Source organism: Neovison vison, chromosome 9 (genome assembly GCF_020171115.1).
Source record: "Neovison vison isolate M4711 chromosome 9, ASM_NN_V1, whole genome shotgun sequence".
NCBI lineage: Eukaryota > Metazoa > Chordata > Mammalia > Carnivora > Mustelidae > Neogale > Neogale vison.
Genome location: NC_058099.1, coordinates 75,249,045 through 75,266,884, shown reverse-complemented (window position 1 = coordinate 75,266,884; position 17,840 = coordinate 75,249,045). Strand labels below are relative to the sequence as shown.

Below are 17,840 nucleotides of genomic sequence, written 5' to 3'. Positions count from 1 at the left end.
AAGAATTAAAAACTATGGTTCCTGCTCAGGGGCAGTATAGGAATCACCTTAGAACACTTAAAAGCTATGCAGGTCTAAGCCTACCCACTCAGAATCGGATTTAGGAGGTAAAGGTGGGGACAGGGCAACCGTATTTTTAAGAGTTCCCTGAGTGATTCTGATGTCCAGTCCCTGTTAAAACCACTTACTCAAAGGAAGCATCTCAAAAGGCATGTGGTAAGCTATGCAGTAAATAAAAGAACACACATTTGTTTTTTTAAAACCCACATACCTGACTGGGGACTCAAAAATATAGTTGTTTTTTGTTTCTTTTTGTCTTCATGTAAAAGCACTGCCTAAAAAATGAAATAGACTGGTTTACAAAGTCGAAAGGAAGAGCATCTGAAAACAGCCTTAAAACCGTAACCATTTCCAAGGAGGGCCGAAATTAGGCACATGGAAGGCACAACTTTGCAAGTTAATTGAAAAGCAAGACAGACTCGGGAATCCTCAAAGCACGCCCCGCCATCCGGAGCCATCCGGAGCCATCCGGAGCTCAGCAAGCTGCACCCCACGCTGCACCAGGGCCAGAGACAGGAGCCAGGAGGGTTAGCCAGCGGAATGAGGGCAAGGCCAGCGGCTGCCCGGCACCTCGCTGAGGGCCTGGCACAGAGCTGCTCGCCCTCAGTTAAGTGTTCGCTCAACGGACCGGAGACCCAGGGGCTTCCTGCTCAGGCGTGAGCTAGGTTTACCTGAGCAAATGTGCCAGTTGGTCTCAAGGGGCTAGATGAAGATGGGGATCCGAATACACAATCTGATTTAGACACACCTGAGAAAAAAGTCAGCATTTTGTTCTCACTTTAAAATGAAAGCAGCATCCCTGTTTTCAAACTTCCACAGAACGATTTTCTGTGGACAGAAGGTCCACTCAGCATCTTGTGTGAACAATAACATATTTGAAGACATGAGAGGGGGCAGCATAATTTTCCAATAGGAAGAAGCAACTGAGTACTTGGAGTAGCTACAGGAGGAAACGCCCCATACCCTAGCCCCACTCCTCCTTTCCTATTTTACTTTTAAAAAATACAGTGACTACCTGATTTAGTGTGTAAATACTGCATTCTGAGGAATCCAAGATTCTGGTGCTTTTCCTTCGGATTGATAATAACTAGCCTCCCACCCCACGATACCCTTGACTCTCCTTGATTTGCTGCTGCCCCTGCAGGCTTTCAGAAATACTGCTCTGTTTTGATAGCTTCACTAGACAACTTAAACCTTGCTACCAGCTAGGAGGAAGAAATCCATCAAAGCTGGGGGAATGCTGGGGCTTCCGTTTACCGCTGTGCTGTAGCCAAGAGGAACGCGATGGTAACGTGCTTTGTGCTACTCAGTAAACACAGAGCACCAGTTTCAGAAAGGTCTACAAAAATAACTTCGGTAGAACTTCATTATATCTGATCTAGACTATTTCCAGTTTCCTCATCTGTCAACTGGGATTATTGATACCACCATCTCATGGGGTTGGGGAGAAAATGAGATGAGACTGCCCACATAAAGTACTTAAAATAGTGCCTGACTCATAGGAAGCACTCCGTGAATGTTAGCTCTATTATTTTAATTTCTCTTAAATAGATATTCCTCTTATAATCATTAAAGATCTGGTCTATGTCCCATGTCAGGGTAAAAAAAAGTTGAAGTTTACATTTGTCCGAGCTCCTTAGAAGTAGGACAAGCTGTATCTTCCATAAACACCAAAGTCCTATTTTAAAACCAATAATTAAATAATTTAAAAATATACTTCATTCCATATAAAGCTCCATTTAAAAAAAAATAAGTGCTCTAAAAATTTTGTCTTTAAAAAAAGAGACACATTATATTGCTGTTATGATATAATAAAATGGAAGAGAGGTATTAGTGTTCCAGGAACGACGAACAGTAGAGACTTTTAAGGGAACTGTCATCAGGGCTGACTCTCTTACACCACCCATACACACAGAACAACTGAGGACAGGACAGGAGAGGATACTACTTTAATCTAAAAAATGACTTCCCCAGGTTTCTTCTTTATGCTTCTCTATGCTCTCTTCTCTAGCAAATTCCACCCACTCTCACAGGTTTATTCTGAGAAAGAAAGTGGAGTGGATAAACTGCTTTGTAAATTCTGACTTATACACACAGAAGGTACCTTCATGCTTAACAGTCTGTTAAAAAGGTGCCCGCAGTGGACACTTCACCCATTTAACAGAAAGGGTCAATGCAGATCCAAGAACTCAAAGGGACGGGATGTACAGATGACATTCAACTATGGACTAAGAGTGTGTTTTTCCTTATTGTAAGAATAATCACGTTCACTGCGGGAAACTAATAATGTCCTATGTATGTATTCCGTAATTCTCTTCTGCAGTTGGAACCACCATAACAGCTGTGTCATGGAGTTCCTTCTGGTCCCTCTTCTAGGCATGTGCATGTACATATTTAAACGAAAGCACAAGTGGCTCACTATACACAGCCTGGTGTCCTGAGATTAACTTAGCTATGCCTCCCCCGTGGCCAGTCAGTGCTTTAGTTTCCAAAGTGCACGTCCTGAGAAGCGAAGCTTAAGTGGCAGCTTGTTTTCTGGTCACACAGGCTACATTGTATAGGCACTGGGGATGACCGGATTTTCCATTCATGGATAATCTTAGAAAAGTCAAACAAATGACTTCTATAAGCCTCTCAATGAAATTGCCATATAAGAGGGTCTGAATTTAAATGGGGTGGGTTCACTTTCTTAAAAATCTTTTTCAGTAAGTTGATTTGTTAAAGAAATAAATAAAACTAAAATAATAAAGAATTCTAAACTCTAAAAAAGAGATTTCCCTTGAGATGTGAGTGCAAACATTGAGGCATGACCGGGATCCATACCTGGAGAGCCTTTAAATTGTGGGCATTCCTTTTTAATGTGCCCTTCTCTTCCACAAATAAAACAACGTTTTTCTCTTAAGTCTTTGTCATCCTGTCTCTTCCATTTTTCCACTGGAGGCCTGAGTATTTTCTCTCTGCCCAGGTCGACAGCCGCCCTCACTGGCTTGGCTTTCTGAGGTGTGCACTGCATGGGCTTATCTTCTTTTGTCGACACCTCCCTCTCTGTGTACTTGTTCTGAATTTCTTTGTCCTCTTTGCTTCTCTTCTCTTTGTTCTCAGGGTATCTTTGGTTCAGGGTATCTTCCTGATCACGCCGTCGTCTCACTCTAGAAGATGATATAACACCGGTAGGAAAAATCTAAACAGAAACCTGACAAGATATTAAGGGTGCCCCAGGTTTGGGAGATAACCAGAGACAGAAGGTATCAGGGGGAAAAACAAGAATGTAACACATTTCAGTCCGTCTCCTCTTTCAGGAAGCAACCTCAGGGCGATGGTATAGTTTTTCTTTTTGATTTTCACAACTACTCTAGTGCCGTAAAAACAGTGTTTGCAGTTAGCAGAACTCCTTGGTCCAGTAACTGCTAAGATATGGATGTAAAGAAACTCCAGTGATCTTTGGGGTGATTTCTTGTGACTCTGAGGCCCACTCTTTTAGTAGGCACTAGAAATTCGAAATGTGGAACTTTCAGTTCGCAAGGGAACAAGGGTTATAAGGTGATTTATGTTCTTAAAATGTTAAAAATGTTTCTTTCTTGCTCTACATGAGCAGTGACTATTATTTGAATATAAAACCAAAGTACTAAATAAGAGCCTCGAATTCCAGATGGTGCCTTAAGAGCATGTCTTTAAATGAGAGTATTATGGTCCAATTAAGACCAACACACCATCCAAAACAACAGTATGGCCCATGCAAGCAATCAACACTACCCCACCTCCTGCAAACGTCACCAGAAGTATCCTGACCCACGTGAGTGGGTTAGCACAGCAATCATTAAGGGTTGAACCACGTACACGTGAAGGGTCCTAAATGGCAAAAAGCTGTACATGAGTCTGGTACAGCCCTGTTACTGTACACTGGAAGTGTAACTGATGTCCCGAAGAGCCCATTTTACTTTCCTCGTTTCTTCTGCCATCCCTGTTAGAGAGGCTGCTGACCAAATGGCTGAGTAGCGACTGGGGCAGTGACCAAAATGAGGGAAGGGGAGCAGGCCTGGAAGACTGGTATCTACACCCAAGGGACATCTGGTCATCTGTGCTTAAATGCAAGTTTTAAATCAGTTCATTTTCACTGTGAAAAATCATTTATCTGAGAACTGCTGGATTTAATACAAGTTTATTTTCTATTACAATAGAACCTCATTTAAAAACTGGTACAATAGGAAAGTAAAAATAAAACCACCCCTTTTGAATACTGACTTACTTTCTCCTCATTGGACAGTCCTTCATGAAGTGTCCAATTTTCCCACAAATTCGGCAACATCTATCATTTGGGGCCAGCTCTCCTTCAGTTAGCACTTCTGGATCAAAAAAGTACTCCTAACAGAACGTAAGTATAGAAAAGTATGAACTATTAAAGTGAGATCAAAACATGAAAACTAAACAGATATCAATCAGAGACCCTCTTTTTAATGATTATTATACTGTTTAATTCCAAAATTGAAGACCATTAAGAGGTTTACTTCAGGATAATTTTACCTAAATTCATTTTGGTTTATTCCTTTTCATCATGCAGACCATGGTTTAACCCTAACCACAAAGGCAGCCTGTTTTTCCAGGACATTTCTACACAAGAGCACATACCCATGAGTCAGCTTCGCCAGGACTTGGGGGAGGCTGAGGTCAGGTACAAAGGTTTCGCTTAATCATAAAATGAAAAGGCTAAAATCCAATAAACTGAGGAATACGATTTGCATTACACATACAGAGAAAAAGAAAGAAGCTATGTGCTGTTCTTTGTTTGTTGTGGCTTCTGGAGAAAAATATCAGAAGAAAGGAAAGAGAATGTCTGGACTGAAGCCTCCTTGCCAGTGAAATTTAGGTGAGGACCAGAAGTATCAGGATCACCTAGGAGTCTGTAAGAAATGCAAATTTTGGTCCCCACTCCGATATCCTGAATCAGAATCTGCATTTTAACAAAATCCCCAAGGTGCTCTGTAGGAATAAGTTTCAGAAGCCTTGGTGTAGAAGACAACCATAGCAGATCCAGCAAAAAGAAGACGCACAGATGGGATCCAGTGCTGAATATACACAAATGCACTTAAGGTTAATTTAAAAAGTCTTTATTAAAAAAAAAAAAAAATTAGGGTGCCTGGGTGGCTCAGTCTGTTGGGGGTCTGCCTTCGGCTCAGGTCATGATCCCAGGGTCTTGGGATCGAGTCCCACATCAGGCTCCCCATTCAGCAGGGAGTCTGCTTCTCCCTCTACCCCTTCCCCCAGCTTGTGCTTGCTCTCCCTCTCTCTCCTTTGCAAATTAAAAAAAAAAAAAAAAATTAATGTTGGAAAAAAAGAACTTGAACAGAAAATCCTCTAGTTCCTAACTCCCTTTTCTCTCACTGAAGGGAATTTCTACAGTGCGACTGTGCTTTGTTTTTAATGAGTCCAGTTCCATACAAATCTTGAGTTATTAGGTTACAGGATACCAGTAAGCTTGCTAGCACAGAGAGCTTGGTCTCTTTCTTAGGCCCATTAAGAGACGTATTATTCTGCATTCCAAGTGAAAAATCCAGACTTCCTATGAGGTAAGTGGAGGACCCCTAGCCACATGGAGGCTGGCCTTGGCAGAAGCTGGCATGGAGCCAAATGCCCACGGAACAACGATGCCATCTACACGTGTTACCAAGGCAAAGCAACAGCACCACAATGACTAATCTTCCCACCCAAACTCCACTTCTGGCTGTTTCTCCCTTTTCTCCTGATAAAAATGGCCTCAGAACCGAGATGTTTAAAAAAACGTTTTTGGAATTGCTTTGTATTGCAATTGTTTATCTTTGCTAGATTCACCAGACTTTTAGAGTATTTATTGCTGGTGTAATATGTAAAAATTAATAAAGCACCTTTTTTGGTTTTTAGGTATTTCTTTTCTTTCCTTTTTTTTTTTAAAGATTTTAATTGTTTTTTTGTCAGAGAGAGAGAGAGGGAAAGCACAAGCAGGGGAAGTAGCAGGCTACCCACTGAGCTAGAAGCCCGATGTGGGACTCGATCCTAGGACTCTGGGATCATGACCTGAGCCGACTGAGCCACCCAGGCATTCCAGTATTTTTGGTATTTCTAACAGACACTTACCATTTTTGAGGGGCAGTCCTTCGGAAATCCTTTGACTGGAATACCAAATACTCTTCTACCATTAATGAATGCTTTCATGATAAAATTTGTCACTAAGAAGAAAGAGTAAGTGCTCAATTAGATGGAGTAAAAGGAAAAGGGATCACAATAACATTTATAAACAAAGCAACTTACTTTTCCTTGATAATCCAGCTCCAAGATTATGATTCAAATCAAAGGGATCTAAGCAAAGAAAATTAATGAGAACAAAAATATAATGAAATAGGAAATGCCATCGTTCATACATTAAGTGACTATATAAGAAGGAAGTGTTACATACTTTATTATTTGTAAAAGTACAGTTGTCCTTTGAAAAATGTAGGGGATAGAGGCAACAATCCCCCACATAGTAAAAAATCCACGCATATCTTTTGAGTCCCCTGAAACTTAACTACTAACAGCCTACTATTGACCAGAAGCCTTACCTATAACATAGGTGACTAATACATATTTGTTTTTTTTTATAATAAAGTAGGCTAATGAAAATGTTCAGAAAATTTTTACAATAAAGTAGGCTAATGAAAATGTTAAGAAAATCACAAGAGAAAGTACATTTACTGTACCATATTTATCGAAAAAAATTCACATGTAAGTGAACCTGTGCAGTTCGACCTCTTGCTATTCAAGGGTTAACTTTATTGAATGATTGCCTTTTTAATGAGTTTCCAATATGCAATACAGCTAAGTAATATCAATTCCTAAATATAAGTCAAGTGTTTTCTCCAAAGTGTCCATCAGAAGAGAGGGTGTTGCTTTATATTTGAATCTGTATAGACTCCTTCCTATTATGAGGAACTGTTTCATTTTGAACAACAAAATATTGTTTGGAGGGACGCCTGGGTGGCTCAGTTGGTTAAGCAGCTGCCTTCAGCTCGGGTCATGATCCCAGGGTCCTGGGATCGAGTCCCACATCGGGCTCCTTGCTTGGCGGGGAGCCTGCTTCTCCCTCCGCCTCTGCCTGCCACTCTGCCTGCCTGTGCTCACTCTCGCTCCTCTCTCTCTGACAAATAAATAAAATCTTTTAAAAAAAAAAATACTGTTTGGAGACCTATTAGTTGCGTATGATCTAATGGTGCTAGTCTGGGAAGCATAAAGAGGTCACAAATTTATTTAGAACATTTTAGTGCTGAATGTTCCTGCTAACTAACAAGTGTTTTAAGGATCATGTTAGTCATCTTGAGGATCATAAAACACAGTTAAGACAAATTAAGACATATGCACCTATCCCAACGGCATAACAATGGCTACCTGGACCTCAGTTTTTAGTGAAATCTTCAAAAAGGACTCCTCTATGATGTTAAAGGTCTGTATCACAAAATCTTAAGATAGGTATGTATATGTTGTGCTATGGAATATTATCTATTAGATGACCCAGAGAGTGGTAGGAATGATGAAAAAAAAAACGCTGATGTAAGATTTATTCAAGATCTGAATAAAACTTATTCATGAAATAAATGGAGATAAAGTACTTTCTAAATTAAAATATTTTATATATAATATACATATGTAATAATTCATACTTTGAATATTATGTGTAGATATTTATTTCCAATAAATGCCTAAGAACACTGAAGAAAAGCAAAGGAAAAAAACCCTCAAAACCCTTCTTAGGGATCAAGAATCGAAGACCACTTGTATATAGTAGATACAAAAAGAATACAGAAGTGAAAAGGGGCATCCTAAAGCTGTCTGTTATGCTTCTAATGAACAATAACTGGGGTACACCATTCTGGATTCAGACTCACTAACAGGTTCCTGGAGTAGAGGAGCTTTCTCTCAATTTGATCCTACACTAATAACCGCTATTAGAACGTTACTTCCTAGTAGGGATTTTTTTTTTTTGGAAGATTTTATTTATTTATTTGACAGACGGAGATCTCAAGTAGGAGGAGAGAGAAAGGAGGAATCAGGCTCCCCACTGAATGGAGAGTCCAATGCGGGGCTCAATCCCAGGACCCCAGGACCCCAGGACCATGACCTAAGCCAAAGGCAGAGGCTTTAACCCACTGAGCCACCCAGCTGCCCCTTCCTTCCAAGTAGGTTTGATCATGTTTCCTTCTGGTGACTTTCACATGTGTGTATGTGGAAGTATTTTTGGTTGTTTGCTTAATGCAGCAGGGACACTATGATATTAAGCTACGGGAGAGTTATAATCACTGCTGCTGTCGCCACCCCTAAAATTCCTCCATTCTAGAACAGCTGGTTAAAAGGATTCTTTCTCACTTAGCCTATTATTAATGGTTCATCTGAAAGTAATGTAAAAATGAGAAGTAAAAGATTAAGAGACTTCAAAAATTAAAAACAAAATATGAACAACTGGAGACCATAAGAATCCACTGTGATAATGGAAAGGTTTAAGACAAAGTTCTATGTTTTTGACACATGAAATCCTAAAACGTTAAAACCCTATCTAAAGTCACAGTGATCTGAATTTAACTTTATAAATGTTCACAGTATTATCATACTGCCAACAGGCAGAAGTAATGATGGAAACAGAACGTAGAGTACCATGTTATTTAGCTAATCTGTACATTTAAAAAAATTAAAAAGATTAAAATCAATAAAATATTTCTTAGCCATTTCTCAATTCAGTTTTAAGCATTTAAACTTCATTTTGTCCCTAAATTTAAAATCACACAAACTGCAAATAAATAACCAACTACAAACATATATGGCCCAGGGATCCTTGCATTCAGTGGGGAAGAAAAGGCTTCAGCGTGGGCAAAAGAAATGTTAAAATTTATATATAATTACTTATACATAAACTCCTTAATGAATAAAGAGCAAGTGAGGATCCTGAAAATTCATTCTTAGTGCCCCGTCTTCAATTCGGAAGGTGTTAAAAGTCCTACTCTTTTGGAAGCTGTCTTATCTCTATTGCAAACTTATTCTCCAGAAGATGTTCAACAAAAATCAAAGATGTGTCCTGGTCAAAAGACTTCTGAATTGGTGAGAGGGCCCACAGGAGGACTTGGGTCACTTAAAAATAAATCTTTATACTGGAAAGAGTCAAGTGTGCTGATGTGGACAGTAATAGGAAGGCTGTGCTGCCCATCCCAACCAGTGGCTCCTGGCCGTTCTGGAAGAGCTCTGCAGGGATGAAAAATAATGCCCTCACAGTTCCAACTCTATATTCTAAACCATTTTAAGTTTCATTTTATTTGTACCTTCAATAACAATGTATTTTGAGGTCCACTGTTTCTTAAAAGTTGTAAGCAGACTTTTTCTCCTGATGCTAATAACATGTTCTTTAAAATCAAATTCCTCTGTGTAGAATCGAAGAAGTCCCAACCATAGTTGCCCAACAGATTCTGTATTTTTCCCATATTCTGGCCAATAGGTGGGCTAGAAATAGAAGGGAACAAGAGATATCATGCTTTATAGTAAAGTTTAAATATCTATCTTCATTTGTATCTTAGGGAGTAAGTTTGGATTTACTTTAATTAACTGGAATTTAAATACATAAAAATATAATTACATAACTTTCTTTCACATTTTTAAATGTAATTTATGAGTTTATTAATCTCTACCCTGTGACTCAGAGACAGGAAGAGCTCAGGGTTTTAAATGTCAAACCCCAGAATGCATGTTTGTGGAAGCATCTGGAAATAAATTTTAAGAGCCTTGATGATGCCTGGGTTATTAGACCTTCGAACTCAAAGAAAGTCTTTTCAAACTCCTTGGCAAATATTCACTTGGAATAAAGTTACATAACCATTTGGAATTGACAGGCATTAAAGGAATCTGAAACACAGTCCCTTGAAACTCACCTGGCTTAATGTTTTCAACTTCAAAGCAAACAACTGTATATGCTAGTTTTTCACTATCATAATATAGATAAATATAACAAGTGATAATATAGTTGTTGACCACAACACCACAGCACAGTATAGCTAACTTTTAGTCAAGGATGTAAAAAAATCTTTACTCTTAAAATACGTACCAGTTCATCTATTTGATCAAAAAAATAAATATTCCAGCCATCAACAAATATTTCAGGTTTCTTTTCACCTTTGTATATCTGAAATTAATTTTTAAACTATTAGTATGGATTACAAATTTAATGCATTGATACAAAAACTTGTAGGAAAATAGTTAAATATTTAACTACAGAACCACAGAATACTAGAGAAGGAAGAGGGCTCAAAGACAACCCAGCTTTAGGTGAGAAACACAATTTCTTTTACTAATACCTCTTGAAGGACAGGAATGACTGGTGGATTCCTCTGCTGGAGAAAATATAGCACCATAAGCGTGTATGCATATGACGATAAGCTGCCTCTAGATGCGTCACCAATATCACACATCTGGAGGGAAGGAAAGTGAGGGACAAAGAAAACATCACCAATGTTTTCTGCTAAATTTGCAGCTATCCTGTTTATCACTAAAAGTAAGGTGCTTCTACAGGGCTGTAATATGAAAATTAAATCTCCAAATGCTAAAATATGTCACCAAAACCAAACAAGACCAACGAAAAGGATGTCAAAAACAAACAAAAGAAAAACCCCAACCAACAGCCACAAGCAAGATCAGATTATCATATATGAAATTTAAGATGATAAAACTATAGCTTGCTATGGCAGGCTTCCCAAAGTAGTTAAAGGAAACATTTAATACAGCCATGGGTCCTTAAAAAATACAGACTTATGTTTTCACCTAGGTTTGAAGATGCAGTGAAATTTCCTGATGAATCCCAACAGGAAGGATACTCACCTTTGTAAAGACTTTCATGGTGTAGCATAAATATTTAACTCTGGGATCAATGGCTGAATAAGCAGATAAGAGCCTTGTGTTATGAAGGGCCTGTTAAAAGGAAAATTACACCATAAGGGATTAATTAGAAGAAAAAATTTTAGGTTGGAATATTCTGAGAAGGTTTACACTATAATTCACTTCAGACTGAAGACCTTTAGACTGAAACCAATATATTTTCCCCCAAAACAGAGCTTCATTAACTTACTAATAATAAGAATTATAAATGATATATGAACTCACGACTTCCATTATGTTAATATGTCCTTATTCTGAACATTCCTAGAAATAAGGGCTATTAAGGTAATTCTAAGTAGATGTTAGGAGTCCCCCACCTCACCCTGGCATTATTTAAACTGAATGCCCCTAGGATCCAGAGAAGGTCCATAAAGCTCCAAAGCAAAGCAACTATGGGACCAAAGACAGACATACACTATAAAATAAAACAAACTTCAAGCCAAACTAAAAGCACCTGCCACTCTGACCTCACTTTAAATAAACACAAGCAACTCTCTGTTACATCCCGTCTCTAGAACACTGCTAGGCACACAGCAAGCACTCCTAAATAATGATTAAAAGAATGAGGGGCGCCTGGGTGGCTCAGTGGGTTAAAGCCTCTGCCTTCGGCTTAGGTCATGATCCCAGGATCTTGGGATTGAGCCCCGCATCCGCATCGGGCTCTCTGCTCAGCAGGGAGCCTGCTTCCTCCTCTCTCTCTGTCTCCCTCTCTGCCTACTTGTGATCTGTCAAATAAATAAATAAAATCTTTAAAAAAAATGAATAAGATAAAAAAAATGGCTTAATTTTACTTGAGATTTTGTAAATTAAGAGAGATTTGTTCCCCTTGATCTCCCTAAAGAAAAAGCTTAGAGAAAATCTTACCAGTGTGTTATACAAACTGATGTCCACTTCTAGACCACTTCTCAAATGGAAGAACTTTACAATTGGCACCTTTGCTGTTGTAATAGGCAAGATGTTTCTCAGACCTAGGTTGGGAATAAGATAGTACTGTGAAATACAGCAGCTGGGCCATAAGCTACTCTTGTTAATGTTCGAACATAAAATGATGTAAACCTAACTGGTCTGTTTCACTGCAGTCACTGGAACTACTCAATTCCGTTATTCAACAGCTGGGAAGACTTTTCTGGCAAAGTCTATTAGTGAAACATATCTATATCTGAAGTACAAGGATGAACAAGGCAGCCAGTGCCCTCCAGGAACTCACTGGGTCATGAGCATGCGTATAGGGCAGTCAGTCTCATAAAGACAGAACAGAAGAGGCTACTACAGAGGCTTGGCTACTTGGACCCTCCCTATTCTTCTCACCTGACTACATCTAATATAGAGAAAAGCCTTTGGGGCAATTATCTGAATCCTCAAAACAAAAATTACTCATCACAGAGCTAGAAGTTAAGACGATAAAAGAAAGGAATCAACTTCAATAGGAGAGGAAATTGCCTGAACTAGGCTTTGAAAAAGGAGAGGGACAGGTAAAGATAGAGGCAACTGAGGGATTTACAAGGAAATATACACAGGCACAAGGCAGACGCCTAAAGCAGAAGGGCATGTTCCTTCCATGGAATTGTGAAGGCTATAGAGTAGACTTTAGGGAAAGGAACAATGAGTGATAGGAGGTGGGGCAGAAACCAGGAAGAGCCTATAGAGAACATACATATCCTGGCAAGGAGACACCAATGAACTGTGTAAGTTGGGGAGAAACACTGACCTCATCTATCTGCACAACACCCTGGCAATGGAGACTGGAGACACCAACCAGACACCAACCAGAGGGGCACGGTGACCATTATGAAAAATGATCTATCTGGGGCTCAACTATCTTGGTGGCATGTGGTGCGGAGAAGCAGCAAGACATGCTTTGGAGAATATACACCTGGACTAGCTAGGGAAGTAGAGATAAGGGGAGCGGACATGGAAGTAGGGGGGATAAGGGAGAAGAAGGAGGGCTGTAGGACAAAGCCCTAGGAATATTAATTTGCTTAGGAACATGGAGCTAGTAAATTGCAGAGCTGAAATTTGCATGTAGGTGTGACCAACTCCAAAGGTTTCTCCTGAAGAAACCTCCATAGGTTTCTACTGAACCTATTCTAGGATGAATTAGTCATTGCTTCACCCATTTTGGTGATTCCAAGAATGTCAGTGTCAACGATGGAGAAAGTAGATTCAGAGGAAAGGGCAGGCAGTGGAAGCTGCAGCAGCAGGAAGGCAGTAAAGAGAAAGAGGAGTTCATTCTGAGATGGAGTTGGAGTTTTTTCTCAAACAGGTAAGTGGTGGTATCCGAAGGGCAGATACATAGTGATCCGAAGTTCAGGAGGAAAGTATGTAGATGATAGAAATTACAACACAAAAAGTCTGTGAGGGAGACAGAGGAGGTCTAACTTTTCCTGATGGGGAGGTGGGGCAAGGTAGGTCATATTTACTGAATCCCTGGCATATGCTAGACCCTGTACTTTAACCTACCACCTTTCTTAACCTTGAACGCTATTATTGTTATTCTACTTTGTAGATGAGGAACCAAGTAGTTAAAATGAGGTTGAGAGTCTTTCTGGGAACACACAACCAGACTATATCCAATATAGAGATTACAGATATCTCCACACAAGAAGAGAGACAAAATTTAAAAACAGAGAGTCTGACTAAAGAGCCCCCACTAACTACTCTGCTATACCGCAACTAAATTAGAGAGCTCTACACTCCATCTTCTTCCCATTCTAGAATTTGACATGGTTGCCCATTACCAGCCTGTCCGCTATGATCTATTCCCAGCACATCATTCCGGTTCTTGTCGTTCCAATGGTGCCCTTTTCAGTGTCCTTTCTTAACTTCTACTCACAGGAATTGTCCTTAACTTCTCTCAAAGAATCCCTAAGAATTGTTTTATTCTTGGTCTCTCTCTCTTTCTCTTCAAGGATTTCAATGAAAAATTGTTTTCTTTTGTTCTTTAATCCTGACCAACAACTCTATATTTCTAATTGCTTGCTGGACTTTTAACTCCTGGAGATTATACCTTCATGGCAAACTATACACCTCCACGTGGTGTCCTCTTACAAACACTCGTTTCTCAAGTACCTCACATCAGTCCGAACCCTTCTTTCTTTCTTGCAGGTACCACGTCCCCTTGGGAATCTCTCCTGTCCTTTTCCCTTTTAGGATCATTAGCACCTGGTTAAGGTCCTTTGGCCCTGAATTCACTTAGAGGATACCTTCTCTGAGAGACTCTACCAGCTGACGAAAAAGCTTAAGTTTTATTTTTATCGAGTTGCTCCTCTCTTGGAAGAAACTTCACTGGTTTCCAAGCATCTGCAGACTTTACCTCAATGAGTAATAAGAACCGCCTGAAACTCCTCTCTCGATGCCCTGATCTTCCCACGGTCCTCCCAGACAGACCGCAGTCAGCTCCTGCTCACACGTGTGCCCTCTCAGGAATGACTTCTCTTCTGGGAGAAGATCCTTCTCAAATCATATTCAGCGTCACCTGCGAGCAGCATAAACCCATCTCTTCCATGAACCTCCCCTACGTAACTCCTTCCCAGAACCTCTCTCTCCTCAGAACTTACTGAATACTTACAGTAGCGTCTGACCTGTTCTGAAAAATGAACGCTGCCTTCCATCATTACATGGTCTATGAGGTTACCTTCCCTTGTTTTAAATCTGAAAGTTGCCCAAGGAAAAGGCTTGTATAGACTTTTTATTTTTCCACCATCCCCAAGTGCCCAATACAGTGCTAAGCACATAGTAGGCACCCAATAAGATAGAAGGGGACCGTTTTAACGATATTAGGTTTCAATCATAGCCCTTTAGCTATTATTTACAATTCTTGTTCCATGTAATCTGTGATCCATTACCATCTGTGTGTATAAGACGTTTCAGTCTAAAAATGACCTGTTTTTAACACAGTTCATGCTTAAGATACATACGCTGCTGTATTTAGGGGAAAGGAACATGTCTGCAGTTTAACCTCACATGATACAGAAAAAATTGTGATCAAGCAAGAAGATGATGATAAATTGAAGGCAGTAAAATGTTAACAGCTGGTGGCTCTGAATGAAGGACACACACAGTTCGTTATACAATGTTTGCTACCTTCCTCAAAAGAAAGCATCTCATGGACAGACCATGGAGTTTTACTTTTGTGGGGTCACAGACCATATTGTGTTCACCTTCATTCCCAGCTCCCAGCACAGAAATTTGCTGAACCGCATTTAAAAAGAAAATACCCACTGTTAACAGCATCCATAGCTGTCCCTGACAGCAAAAGAATACGTTAACGGCATGGCAGCAGTGGGCACGATTTACAGCAGCTGTACATTTTATAGCTATAAAAATTTAGTAGTGACCCAGTTCAGTTCTCAGTTTATTGGTGAGAGAAAGAGAGAACATAAAGTTAAATGACTTGTTCAGGGTCGCATGTAATTGTCAAGCAGCACAAAGACAGTCCAGAACCCCCCAGTGCTTTCCACTACGCTTCACACCACTGCCAGCAACACTTGGACTTACACAATGTCAATACGGCGAAATGGATTTCCAAAATTTCTTGCCTGTATGGTATATGCTTTGTTCTGAAATAAAACTCAGCTAGGCAACAAAATGCACACAAATGATTACCGATTCTTTCCTACTTCATCACACAAAATTGTTGAAAGACACTAACTCTCCAAATGTACTCTATGTGCGCCACTTTACTTGTTGCATTGGCATGAATAAATTTTAAGTATGCAAAACACTGATAAAAAAGACAAAAATATTTTTAGACAAAGTTTGCTGAGGTACCTGAATGCTTTTTGAGGACTCTTGCCAGTTCTTCAATAGTTCTTACACAGTCCAATCCCTGCAACAAAAAGTGCATGTGCTGAATCACAAAGGGAAGACAGGTTCCTAACCTGGTTACAGAGAGCTTCCATTACCTTCAGAAATAATGATATTAACTTCAACTCATTCTATATACATTTTTCCCTCCTAGGCAAGCCTTGGTCAGTATTCATAGGAAAAAGCCTAAGGATACAAAAACTCCCATAGACCCTATTTACTAAAATTGTTTTTGGAGGTATAAGAGAGACTGAAATCAGATGTCCCAGAAAAGTCTGAATCATTGTCCAAATGAGGACCTTCATTTGCCCCCTCTATGTAACTCTGCTACTCAGAAGTGCCCTCTGTGCCAGAATAAAGAAGATGGAGCTTCTGTGCCCTGTTTTGTTCATTCTGGGTGGACTTTCATTATATTTCAGTTAAGAGCTGATGAACAGCTGTGTAAGGTGATTAAGCTCAGAGAATCCCTCCACAGGACTGTGTATAATGCACAAATGAAAGTCATACAGTAAATCCAAATGTTTCAAATAAATCATACTTAAAAACATTGGGCTCACCTTTTACAACATAAACCCTTTTAATGGCTACACACATCCCAGATGTACTGGAAATTTTCCTTCAGAAATGCCCATAAAGCTTGTTTCTAAGCTATGTAAAAATTCAATATTGATGATGTACAAGGAGGTAATTCCATCTATTGGACCCAATCCTGCTTATCCTCTTTACTCACCAAACTCAGGGTAGCTAACTTTTGCCTATTCTCCCAAAACACATACATCCTCAAAAGACAAAGACTGGAAAGTAAGCAAAGACATAAAAAGGCCTTGAGTGACAGCAACATCACTCATTTTTGGCTATACAGTGTTTGGGCTGTGGTTAAAAATAAAAAAAGGGACTTCGCACTTCTCAGACTTTCTGTCTTTATGCAGTATTTTATATTTTATAAAGGCCTTAAATTTGTTAGGGGCTAGCAAACCTTTTCTCCTCTGTAGGCCGTATGACCCTGTTGTAACTACTCAACTCTGTCGTTATCGAATGAACGCAGAGGCTGTCAACACTTCACAAATGGAGGCATGTGACTGTGCTCTGTTTCTGACAGAACAGGCAGTAGGCTGGCTTTAGCCTGTGGGCTGTAGTCCGCTGACTCCTGACATACATGATCCAAGCTGAGGTGCAGAGCAAATCTCCTGAGGCACGAGGAGCAGAGGGCACGCTTTCCTTTTACAGATTACCAACCAAAGACCAGACCACGTAGTAAGGAACATATGAAGCAAGCCTGTCTTGAATCTGGGTCTCTGAACTGTAAGTTTAGCGTTCTTACCATGGTACATTTGCCTGCCTGCTAAACAAGTCTCAGAAGACCACACTGCCTGCTTCCTAAAACATTTTTCAAAAAGGCTCCTGTGGGTGTGTGCATCAACATCTGCCCACTGGCCATGTCAATGGGACACCGGAGGGGCTGGTTTGGCCTGGTAGTGTTCCCATAAGCTGCTTTCAAATCCTCTCTGTACTATATGTTGAAAATACACACCCTGGTACCTCCTCACGGTTACCTCTAAGCTCTGTAAGTATCTGAGCAGAGAGACTGTGTCAAATGGCGTACTTCATATGGTATTGCTGATAAATTTGGAAAATACCAAGTTGTACTGCCAGTCAAGATTATCAAATCACACCGCCAGAGCAAATTCAAGTTTTAAGTGGTCACTGTACCTCTGCAGTTTCAAGTCCATTAATCGTCATACAGACGTCAAGGTCACTCTGTTTGAACCCAAATCCATTTTTGGAGGAGCCAAACAAGCTCAGTTTAGTTCCTGTTAGGGATATACGAAAAGTAATAACTAATTACCTGAATACATTTAATCAACTGATCAAAATGGCCCTCTCATGAATCAAAAATACCCAGTTGTTAACTATCCTATATGAATCTCATTATAATTATGTTCTTTTATTAACCAGTTCACTTATTACAAACTTTTTCCTCTCAAAATTTTTTTTTCAAAATTTACTTTAAATAAATATAATCTACATATAGTGTGAAAGATTACCAAGTGCCAAAC

The 17,840-nt window shown here is 39.7% G+C and overlaps 1 protein-coding gene across 5 annotated transcripts in view; it reads right to left on the bottom strand.

Annotated features, from left to right (window-relative positions):
* The window catches only part of TUT7 (terminal uridylyl transferase 7), a 59,874-nt gene that overhangs the window by 11,212 nt on the left and 30,822 nt on the right, over window positions 1-17,840 (bottom strand). For 3 of the 5 annotated variants that reach the window (XM_044265775.1, XM_044265774.1, XM_044265776.1), the window contains exons 16-28: window positions 17,494-17,594; window positions 15,748-15,805; window positions 11,842-11,945; window positions 10,921-11,010; window positions 10,401-10,514; window positions 10,151-10,228; window positions 9,375-9,552; window positions 6,343-6,390; window positions 6,169-6,260; window positions 4,307-4,422; window positions 2,884-3,209; window positions 732-808; window positions 272-335 (exon numbers count right to left, since the gene is read on the bottom strand). In XM_044265775.1, the coding sequence (XP_044121710.1) occupies window positions 272-335; window positions 732-808; window positions 2,884-3,209; window positions 4,307-4,422; window positions 6,169-6,260; window positions 6,343-6,390; window positions 9,375-9,552; window positions 10,151-10,228; window positions 10,401-10,514; window positions 10,921-11,010; window positions 11,842-11,945; window positions 15,748-15,805; window positions 17,494-17,594 (1,446 nt within the window). The remainder of the gene's footprint in view (window positions 1-271; window positions 336-731; window positions 809-2,883; window positions 3,210-4,306; window positions 4,423-6,168; window positions 6,261-6,342; window positions 6,391-9,374; window positions 9,553-10,150; window positions 10,229-10,400; window positions 10,515-10,920; window positions 11,011-11,841; window positions 11,946-15,747; window positions 15,806-17,493; window positions 17,595-17,840) is intronic. The other 2 variants (XM_044265778.1, XM_044265777.1) reach the window with 2 other exon arrangements.